At 36.6% G+C, this 12,005-nt stretch overlaps 1 protein-coding gene across 12 annotated transcripts in view; it reads left to right on the top strand.

Annotated features, from left to right (window-relative positions):
* The window catches only part of SYNE2 (spectrin repeat containing nuclear envelope protein 2), a 238,090-nt gene that overhangs the window by 114,169 nt on the left and 111,916 nt on the right, over positions 1-12,005 (top strand). For all 12 annotated transcript variants that reach the window (XM_087952300.1, XM_087952299.1, XM_087952298.1 and 9 more), the window contains 7 exons: positions 544-684; positions 897-1,079; positions 1,775-1,912; positions 4,354-4,539; positions 5,233-5,358; positions 8,392-8,574; positions 9,967-10,098. In XM_087952300.1, the coding sequence (XP_087808426.1) occupies positions 544-684; positions 897-1,079; positions 1,775-1,912; positions 4,354-4,539; positions 5,233-5,358; positions 8,392-8,574; positions 9,967-10,098 (1,089 nt within the window). The remainder of the gene's footprint in view (positions 1-543; positions 685-896; positions 1,080-1,774; positions 1,913-4,353; positions 4,540-5,232; positions 5,359-8,391; positions 8,575-9,966; positions 10,099-12,005) is intronic.

Raw genomic sequence — 12,005 nt, 5'->3', positions numbered from 1 at the left:
CTGTAAACCATAAGATACTGTGGTTGGTTTATTCTAGCACATTTGTAAATCCTGACTTTAGAAGGATAGACTATCTTCCTAAATCAGGACTAAGCAACATTTTGACTAGATAAAAATCTTAATGTGGATAGGAATGAAGTCAAACCAACCCTCTCTCAGTGAAAATAAGGTTCTTTTATACCCATAGTGACTCAAATCCTTTTTTCCCAATCTTTCACATAAAGTATACCCTCTTTTGCCTGGTATTGCTAACTTTGATATAAGTGGTAGTTGAATGTGTAAAAAACTACCAACTCTGGCCTGAGAACCATTGGCTCTTATACTTTTTGTACTACCAAATAATTTTATTACACCTTAGGGCAATGTACAGATCTAAGCTAGATGTTAAAAATTAAACTATAAAAATGGTAGTTAAAGTAGAGTGGAGGGGTTATTCATAATCTGAAAAAACTGATAGTTAAGTTTTTAAGTTTATTTTCTGTTTTTTCCACTTCAGGGCTGAACTTTCCTTTATTTTCTCTCTCTCTCTCTTTACTATGGTAGGTCAGCACAGAATTTCTGAAAAATTCTCCTCACTACAATACAGAGAAAAAAATAGAAGACATTAACAAAGGTTTGCAAGCCATTGAAAATATGTTACATCAAAAGAGTGAGAACATTGCAAAAGCAAAAGAAGTTCAGAAGGTAACATCCCAATTCTTTGCTCCATATGAAGCAATGAGCTTTCCTTCCCCAACTGATGTTGATTCTGCCCTCAGAGCGACTTGTTCAAACTAGACTTGCCTTAACCAGTGTAAATGTGGAAGTAGAATGATGTTTTTAAAATAGAAAAATATATATGCCTATAGCCATAGCTGAACCACTGCTCATTTGTTGTTTTGTTCTCTTACATGCAGAGAATCTGGGATTTGATAGATCTCTGGCATTATAAAATGAATGAACTGGATTCAGAGGTTCAAGATATAGTGGAGCAAAATCCCCACCAGGCTCAAGAATTGCTAGATCGATTGATGATACCCCTGCAACGATACCAACACGTTTCACAGCATGCTGAGCGTAGAACTACAAACTTGAACAGGGTAAAAAGATGACTGAAAAGATAATTTGTGTTTGAAATCTGGATGCTTCTTGATTCCTGCCAGTCAGACTGCATTGATCTCAGCTTTATCAATTGCATTGCAGACACATATTTTAAGGATGCATCTATCAGTGTGGCTGACAGGGTGAATTTCTACATAGGTATAATTCCAAAGGGCTGATAGAGCTCCCCAAAGTGGAGTGGTTCCCTAAATTCTGAATATATGGCATTATCTACAAAACTACGGTAGATCCTCAACTGAGATCTCACAGTATTTCTTTTTTCTTCCTTTAAGGAAAGTAATCCTCATGCACCTGAAAATAATAACAAAAATAGACATCATATATGTAAAAGGAAATGCAGAAATTCTGTTTCCTGAAAAAGCCGTTATTCTCTTTGTCAGGATTCTGACACTTAACCCCATTTAAATGAAAATTTTAACTGCTGTGCTATATCCTGAGAATATTTAATTAAGACTTACAATGAGTATAATCCTGTGATATTTATCTACTGACAAAAAAGTCAGTAGATAACATTTTTACACTCCCTCTTCCTTCACAAATTGCTGCAGAGGGGATGATGAGGTGGTTTTATTGCATGAGTGGAAATTTGCTTGGGAATCTGGATGACCTGCCAGTGTTTCAGATACCTATGTATTATTTTGTGTAAAACGATATGTGATATCTTATATTAAAGGCTGCTAGCAAGTTGGAAGAATGTGATGAGCTCCTGAAAAGCATTAAGGTTTGGCTTGAAAACACCAGCCGCCTCTTAACAGAGGAAGTGAAAAGTGATTCTGCAAAAGCTTTGAATAAACATGCCAGTGCGCTTGAGGTAAATTGATATGCAACTAAATGACGGGAGCAATGTATTGCTTCTCCTTGAGAGCACATGCCAACATCTTGTTTATTGATAATGACCAGTACAGGTACATATGCTAGGCTAAGTAGTAGCATCTAGCTAGCCTGAACTTAGGAAGCTAAACAGAATCAATTAAGTTAGCGTTTTGGTGAGAGACCACTAAGGAATAGCAAGGCAGTAGGCTAAATAGGAAAGTTTAAAAAAATCTTTGAAAAAGATATAATGAGGGAAAGCCAATATGTGGGGAAATGTTTTACATATGTTGCCATCTTTAATATAAGGTGAGGGTGTGCCTGTGCATATAGAAATATAGATGGCACTGCAGGTGACAGCATGCATATAAGGTCAGAAGTAAAACCTCATTGAATCCGTAGGGGTTTGGTCCCTCATAAATGGATAATTATTGATAAATGATTATCTTATTGAAGGTCTTATAGCTGGGAATGCAGTATTATGCTAATTGCTCATTTACATATATATATATATATATATATATATATATATATATACAGAATATATATATATATACAGAATATATATATATATACAGAAGCCTGATGATGACAGATGAGATTCTGCCGAAACATTGCTACAACTTTAAAAGCACAACTACAATGATGTGGGAAAATACCCGAACAAAGCTGAATACCATACATACATACATGCATACACACACACACACACACACACACACACACACACACACACACACAATCTAAATCTACCACATTAATTTTATACACACACACACACACACATTCATTATACATACATACATACATACATACATACATGCGCCGAGTCTCTCTTCCTCCTCCTCCCCCCACCCCCCACCCTCCGCCCGGCTCGGGCGCTATGGAGGCCAATCTGGAAGTGGGGTGGGGGTGGAGCGGGAGGGTCTCTGGCGGGCCGCTTGCCAGCCAGCCCCGAGCCGCATAATGGCCCGGGAGTGGGAGGGAGAAGGTGGTGGGGTGGACTGTGGCGCCCCTCCTTCTGGGCAGCGGGGCGGGGGCGGCAATTGCTCCTCCCGCTTCTCCCTCCCTCTTTGAAAGACCGGGAGGGCTGTGCTTGGGGCGGGGGTGTCCTCGGGAAGTTCCTGATGGGACCCTGCTGGGCAGGGCCGCCCGGCTCCCGAGCTGCTTTCCAGGGTCCCCTTGGGAAGAAAAGGGTCCGGTGGGCGGTGGAAGAAGGCGAGGACCTCCTCCCACCCTCTGTCCCGTCCCATCCCTCCTCTTGTCCCCTCCTCACTTAAGAGAGAAAGATCCACCTCCCCTGCACCGAGCTGCCACCCGGCGCCGCGTCTCCCGGCCAGCGCGCGCTGCGACTTGGGAACCGGCCAAGCGACTTTAAAACCGAGCGGAGGCCAGAGATAGCTGGAATTACCTCCACACCACACACACACACACACACACACACACAGAGAGAGAGAGAGAGAGAGAGAGTTGGCAGCTGTCTATCCCCAACCCTTGAGTCCCGATGGCACGCACGCGGGGCTGTCACAAAGAAAGGGAGAGGAATTGAGTGCCAGCCTGAGAAAGGCGAAGCTGCCTCTCTAAAGCATTTTGGTGGCTTTGTAAGTTTGGGGGAAAGGGGCGGGGTGTCAATCAAGAATTATATCCAGAATACCCCAAGTGTTACAACTTACCGTATTTGCCGGCGTATGAGATGACTTTTTGCCCTGAAAACATGCCTCCAAGTGGGGGGTCGTCTTATACGGCGAGTATATAACAAACTCTATATTTTGAGTGGAAATGTTGGGGGCCTCGTCTTATACGCCCAGTCGTCTTATACGCCAGCAAATACGGTACATACATACATACATATGGAAATGTGTGCTACTTTATTACTTACTGGTGTTATGGATTTCTTTTTTATTTATTGATTTATTGAGATATATTCTGTGTTCTTGGGTGGATTGCACCAAGGGAAGCTCATTCAATTTCATCGTATACATGTTGTGCATTGACAATAAAGGTTTGAATGTGAATACAGATTTTAAACAAATACGCTAATTTTCATAAGCTAATTTCCATTGATGGATTAATTAGAAAGAAATCAGAACCAAAACGAATAGCAAAGCAACAACTAGCGTTTGCTTGAAATACAGAGGAAATCAGTACATAATTTGTGAGTAAATGCCAGAGGAATTCATGTAGGAAATTACTTTAAATACCACCACCCAACTGGAAGTTTCCTGCATAAATTTATCAGGATGCCCTTATTTATGTCCATTTTTTCTTGAATATTAATATATGTTTCACTATATATATATTTTTTCCTGTTGTCAGTGAATTAAAAACCATATGAAATATTCGGAAGATAAGGTTTATTTTACCAAATTTTGTGCTTCCTTTATGCATTTTAATGTCTTTGTTTTTAAAAAAAGAAAAATAATGTTAACTTTTCCTCTCCAGATGGCATTAGAAGATTCACAACAAAAGCAAAGTATTCTTAGTGCCATTTCCCCAGAACTGAAAGAATTGTCCCCTTTAATTGAAACTGACAGTATGGTGCAGGAATTGACAGAAGTAAATGAGCAAGTTAAAGCCTTACAGCAAAAGATAATGGAAATTCTTCCATGTATTCAGCATTTGGCTGATGTAAGTGTGAACAATACAATTATTTCTGTTTGATTTAGTAAGGTTCAGATGCTGTTCTTGATGTTGATGATTTAGCCACCTATTTGCATGCCTCTTACTGGAATACAAAACAGCAGAGGGGGCAAGAGAAAGACCAGAGAAACATGAGATAAACTGAGACTGTGGTAGGCAAGAAAGGTTGTGCATTTATTTCAGTATGTTCTTGGGAGAGAAAACAACATAACATTATTTAAATATGGTATATGTGTCACAAAACATTTGGGACCAAAGAATAGTGAAATATCAACAAAACAGCAAATAAAGGGTGAAGATATTTTTTTTATTGGCTATAAGAGCAAAGGCATAATTTATTCAGCATCACCTGATTTGGCTTCATATAATTCTAGCTTGGGTCAGAAGCAAATTTGATATTGTCCTTGTGGTTCTCATAACATCCAATATATTGGACAGTTTTTCAGAATTAAAATAGAGAATCATATTTGTTAGGTGGTAATGACACATGATTTAATGAGGGAATTAAAAAATGGATGCAACCAATTGGCTAATAAGGTAGCACTCAAGGAATGTGTGGCTTTTTAGATATAAATAAAAATGTAAGACTTTCTGAGTCTTATATTGCTGCGAGTCCATTGGTTTTTGCATTTAAGAGACTTCAGCAGAGAATAAGTACTATGATTGTTTCTGAAAATGTAGGATGTTGAAGCTATTGAATCTGAAGTGAAAACAATGGAGAAGGACATAGAAAAAATAAAGACAATATTGTCCCCCTCTGAAGACACATTTGATCTTTCTCCTAAGGAGCATCTTAAACATTGTAAGGTAAGGTATTTCACTTAAAAAAGGAACTGGAAAAATCAACATAGGAACAATTGTAGTGTAATATATATATACTGTATAGTGCTGGATTAGAAGCCAGCTATTTCTAAACATTGCTATTCTTGAAGTATTCCCAAACTTTTGAAAATGTAATGATAGAGTTTTCTTTTTTGCTGCTCCTTTATGACAATGCTATAATATTTTTAAAAACTGCCTTTTAACTCTGAATAGCTCATCACCATAAATTTCTACCATTAACCTTCCACCTGTAGCTGCCAAATAGCCCCCATCTGCCAAGTGAAAATGGTGGCTCATTAGGTTCAGTCAAGAATTGGGACAATTCAGCAGGACAAAGCAAGATGTGCTTTAACCCAAGACCCAAGGTAGAGATAGCAGCTTTATCTAGCCAGATGGGGCTCTTTCATTTCAGAGGTCATTTACATTGTGGGGAAGATGGTTTATTGTTACAGAATTTGACCCAACAAATTCTCCTGAGAGGAAGAAAGGTGCTTGGATTCTGTTACTAATATTCCTGGTTCTAAGTAACACATTGAGGTCATCATTTCCATGAGCAAGAAGCTATTTTTGAAATTAATTTTGGAGATGTATATAGTGGGGAGGAAAGTGAGAAATACAAATGGGTGTAATTCTAGATTCCATCTAGATTCCATCTGAGGTATTTTGAAAATCATGCTGTCCTAGGTTTTCTTTTTTTTTTTTTGAAACAGATTTTATTAATTTTAAAAAACAATACACCAACAAACAAAACGTAGAATAATAACATAGGACATCTTTTCTAAAGAAAACAAATAGAACATCTTATTTAAAGACAGGATAATTCCAAATTATCACATTTCCATACCAGCACAGTTTAATATGCATATTCATCTTATCTGTTCAACTTCATATCTTTTCCCAACTTCTCTTTATTTCTCCCTTTCCTTCTATTCAATTATATTTCTTTTGCCTTAAATTATATATATTCATTATATCCATCTGTCTTATTTAAAATTTCATTATTCTCTTCCAACATTCTTCTAACGTTTTGATAAACAAACAAAACACAAAACATAAATACATAAAACTTCTTTTTGGAAAGCGGCTTACCCTGGGTAACATCTTTTTATACAGACATAAATCAAGTTCATGCTCACTTACTAATATACTATTTCATATCTTATTTAACATTCTATATTTTCTATATATTTTCTCTCTTCATTCACTTTCTTAATTCTATTTTATTTATTTCATCTCAGTTTAGATAATTATACTTGCATCTTTTGTCCGTTCTCTTTCAATTATCTATTTTTCTTTTCTTTCTAGTACAATATTTCTCCTGTAATCACTAGTTGAAGTATGACAACTTTTTATCTTTCCCCTAAATTTAACGCTTAAAATAATACATACTTTCCATACTGATTCTGCTTAGTACATTCTAAGTATCACATTTTAGAATAATAAGACAAAAAAAAAAGAGAATTAGGTTTATAAAATAGTAAAGACAATATTCCATAAAAAGTTAAACTCCATTGTTAAATCTTAAACATTTTTGTACGTTCTCTTTAATACATTATTAACTCATATAATATTTCAGTTTTCTAACTCAATTTCAAATACTAATATCTACAATACAATCTTATGTACTTTTGCAGAATCATTTTTTAAATTATTGTTTACCCTTTATCTCTGAAAAAAAAAACAGTTTTATAACATCTTGTTTTAAAACTTTATGACTTCTCTTTCCTTTTTCCCTTCCTTTCTTATCAATTCTAGCCTTTTAACCCCCCTTCTCTCAAACTCCACTCTCTTAATCTTCCCTCTCTGTTGTATTTCTCTTTTCTGTTGCTTTCTGACATTGTATCGATTTTTCATCTTATTTTTCCCTTTCTTGGTTGCTTTTTTCAGTTCTGAATTCTCCGTTTTCTTTTCCCCATTTCTCTTTTCTTCTTCAAATGAAATAGTCTGGCCATTAAAGATGGTTTCTTCTCCTTCCTCCCAGCCTTCTTGTTGTTGTATTTCCTGGTAGGTAGAAATCGCCATTTCTAAAAAGTGAAAAATAGATCCAGAAGAGCCCTTGCCTTCTTGTTCCTCTTCTTTTAGCTTTTGAAATTCCATCTTCAACCGATAGTGCCATTTTTTTTCCTTAAGCACAACCCAAATGTTTTTAATCCTTCAAGAAATAGTTCCCCAAAATCCAAAAGTCATAAAGCAATCCAAATCAGAACAAATTGTTTCATTTAGCACTTTCTTCTTTTTGTATTTTCTCTTCCTGGGGTAGAGTTCAATTACACAGTCCCAAAGTAATTTTTAGAAGTCTTATTATCATTTATTTCTAATCTTATAAACTGCAAGCAGTCTCCTTCAATACAATCTTAAAATAAATTCTTTACCTCTTCCCTCCCACTTATAGCAAAAAAAAAAAAATTAGTTTTAAATTCCAATGTTCAGAAATCTTTTATCCTCTTGGCTTTAAGTTTGAAATTTAATTACCTTCTATGCCCAAGCAGTTTTTCCGATTTCCATCAGCTATTTCCATAGGGAGGGAGAGTGAGAAAAAATAACTTTCCCTTTCACTTTTCTTCCGCTGCTTTCCAATCTTCTTAGGAAACAATGTATCATTCAAGCAATTAAGATTCCAGGGTTTTAAAGAGTTCCTTGTTGTCCCGGTTCAGCCAAAAAACTTTCACTTTCTCCAACTTCCTCCTGCACAATCTTACCCGGCTTTCTTTGTGGCTGCCATTGCTGACCGCCGCTTCACCGCCTAGGGAAAAAGGAGTTTAGCTGGCTGAGGAGGGGGTTTGCGATACCCCCAAGCCCCTGCCCGGATCTCCTCTCTCTTCGGTTGCCTCTATGGGGCAACCATATCCTCCAGATCCAGCTGGATCGGAGGCACTTCGGCAGCGAGCCGCTGTCCTAGATTTTCTGAGATCAAATATGTGAAGTATTTTGAACATAAATATCTGAACTTCCCAAAGTGCTATAAGCATGCTGAGTCTTACATACTTTTCCCTTCCTTGTTAATACATTCTATTTTAGGTTATATTGACCCACATCTGCCCCATGAAGAAGGCTGTGGTTGAAATGCAATCCTATAAAGCAAAATTGAGATTGACTGACATGAGAATGCAACCTCTTTCAGTATTCCAAAGAACTAAACAGCTTTTGAAAGAGCTGAAGGTTCTAGAAAGACTCACAGAGAAACAGAACACTCTACTTGAGGTAAAAACAAATTGATTGAGTGGTTATTTGTGAATCTTCTTGGAAAATACCTTCTGATTTTTTATTATGTGTTTTCTGAATAAGATCATAACACATGGAAAAGCTATTTCTTGAATCGTATGCATATGGGTTGGTTGATTATTTAAGGCACAGGATACCGAAAATATCTTGTATTTTTAATTAATTTGTAGGAACTCATTCTAGTCAACTGCAATAATTAATCATATATCATACAGCACAAACCATAACATCCATGATCTGGAATGCTCTGAATATATTAAAGCAACTTTAAATTGTGTCTGATTCCTTTTTCTCACATGCACAGCAGTACAAATATGATTGACTGAGTAATCTAGTGATTAAAAGCCAGTGATATTTTAATGACACACAGATGGAAATCATTTTTTTGCATACTATCTATGCATTTGATTTAAATAAGCATAATTGATATAATATTAACAATGTGCATGCAGCAGGATTGTTTCTTTCCTACTGCAATTTAGTTAGACTATTCCCAAATAGTTCTCAGAAGCTTCCAAATGATGCAAAAATTAAAATAGAAATAATTATAAGCTCCAATAACAATCAACTTGAATGTATTTGCATGGTTCCCCTACAAGCAGAGCAACATCTTTTTACTGCTTGTTTACTACTAAGCATTTTAGAAAAATAAGTTTACTGCCTTAGGAAAGCACGTTTACTGTTTTCCTAAGACTGCTCTACATATCACTCCAAAGTATGGCAGAATATATCAGTTGTTTAACCAGGTCGTGCAGTATTGTGTGAACTCAGCTAATGAGTTACTGTTTCTTCTACCTAAATAAAGGTAGTCCATATTTAGCACACACAATATGGACTGGCAACTTGGTCATTAAGTGAAGCAATCACCAAGTCAAACCATGGCTGTGTTTATGACCTTACCTCAGCTTTGTTTTGCTTTACAAACCTTAAAAGGTCATAAATATGAGGACCGGTCACAAAATTATATTTTCATTGTGGTCACAACTGCAAACAATCCCCCAAAAGGCAGTCATTGAATGAGGACTACCTTATTTTGCTCCATGTTCAAGATAGCAATAGCAAAAATGTGGGAGCAGAAAATCAGGAGTAGATAGTCAAAGAATGCAGAAAATATATTATCAATTAAGTTTTATAAAGAAAAACAAATCCCCCTACAAATATTCACTATTTCTATCTTCTGAAAGCCAGAGAATCATTATTGGAGTAGTTGGATTAAATGAATCAGTGTTCCCACTTACTAGGAAAATATTTTCATACGTATATATACTTCCAGTTGAAATTAGAATCTGAATGTGAGTATTAATAGTGTATTAAAATATATGTTCCATTATCCACCTTGAAACATAGTAATTGCTGGTAATTTTGTTTTAGCCAATTGTAAAAGAAATAGAAGAATTCGAGCAGCAAATTGACTTCCTAAAGCAAAGCCAATTCCCAAAGACTAATTTAGATGAATTGCCCTCAGAAAATCTGTGGCCGGTTCAAGACCACACCTTCCTCAAGGTGAGCTTTATAAATTATATTGTATGTCTTGCTTCATTTACAATAGACAACTGTGGTAAAATTGCTATATTTCCATGATTAGATCCTTTCTAATAACCATAGGAATCTCTATTTTGGTGTGCGTGTGTCTATTGAATCATGTTCTTGCTTCCCCAGAAGCAAGTGGGCACAGGATCCAGAATCTCTTCTACATTTGTTCTGAATTTTATTTCCTAACCTGGCAAAAAAATAACAATATTAAATACATAAATAATAATCTTTAAATTATTTTTTAATTTAAAAACTAGGAAAATTTGGATTATATAAATTGCCCAGAGTCAGTTGGAGTGGGCGGCTATAATAAGTTCAATGAAATATTTAAATTTAAATGAAATAACTATAATTTATCACTGAGAGCCAGTTTGGTGTAGTGGTTAAGGTGCTGGCCTAGGAACCAGGAAACAGTGAGTTCTAGTCCTGCCTTCCTGCCTTAGGTATGAAGCTGGTAGAGTGACATTGTGTCAATCATTCTCTCAGCTAAACTCACCACAGAAGATTGTTTTTATGTGTAAAATGTAGGGAGTATTATGCATGTTCGCTGCATCTCTCTCTCCCTCCTCGCCCCCCCCTTGTTCGCTGCATTGGATTACTTATAAAATAATAAAGAAGAAAAATCTAATAAATGATTACAGGTAGTCCTTGACTTACAACCATTCATTTAGTGACTGTTCAAAATTACGATGGCACTGAACTGTTGAGGTATTCCCCGTTAGGAGAATGAGTGCACTCAGGGAAATGTAGTGAGAGTGGTGTTGAATAACACACAACCAGCATACAGATACACTGAATAGTAAAATGTAGGTTTTACTTCCAGTAAACAGGTAAACAAAGTCCAACAAACAGTCCAAATCATACACGGTTAAAGCAGATAGTATTCAAAATAATCAGTCCAGGGATAATCCAAAAACGAAGTCCAGTATCATAAACAAAGTTCAGTAAACAGAGTTTGCTAGCAGTTTGCAAGACTCACAGCAATCCAAGCAGAATCAGGCAAAAGGCAACAAGGAAATGCAAGAAGAGAGCAAACCAGGTTTCTGGCTCCATCTTATGGCTGTCGGAGGAACCTCAGCCAATCACAATTACAACATTCTCTTAAAGATACAACAGTATTAAATAACTGTCCTGGTTTATATATTGCCAACTCAACTGTTAGGTGTTTATCATTCCATTGTGACTTATGACCATTTTTCACACAACTATTGCAGCATCCCCATGGTCACATAATGAAAATTTGGACACTTAGTTACTGCCATGTATTTATGATGGTTGCAGTGCCCTGGGGTCATGTGATCACCTTTTATGACCTTCTGACAAGCGAAAGTCAATGGGAAAGCCTTAACCATGTTACTAACATAACAACTGCAGTAATTCACTTAAAAACAGTGGCGAAGGAGGTCATAAAATGGGCCAAATTCACTGTTGTTTGCTTAGCAATGGAAATGTTTAGCTCAATTGTGTCTGTAACTCAAGTACTACCTGTAAATGTATTTCTGTACTTCTGTATTTTTCTTTCATGGCTCTGTTCTTTTTGCAAAGTGGGACTCTAAGTAGCATACTACTCAGAGTATAATTATATCATTTTCTGAACTTGATGACATATCCCTGATTCAATATACAGACATGTAGTAAAGAGCATGCTTACACATGCACAGGGATGATGTGGCTTGGCCCTACTGGCTCACTCGAGTGATAGGCCTTAAATTCTGCACTCACAATCCTGACTATTGCAACTTCCCACATTCTGGCCTTGGGGTTCTGTCTGTGTGCTGTCACCATATCACTCTTCTCAAAAATATTTCTTCTCTTCATATTTTCTCAGGAGGAGGCAAGCCAAATTCCTTCTTTCTATCTTCTTGCCTTTCTGTAGG

Source organism: Notechis scutatus, chromosome 1 (assembly GCF_049901735.1).
Source record: "Notechis scutatus isolate UNSWTSFEM ecotype Mainland chromosome 1, rNotScu1.2, whole genome shotgun sequence".
NCBI lineage: Eukaryota > Metazoa > Chordata > Lepidosauria > Squamata > Elapidae > Notechis > Notechis scutatus.
This window is presented reverse-complemented; position numbering and strand designations above follow the sequence as displayed.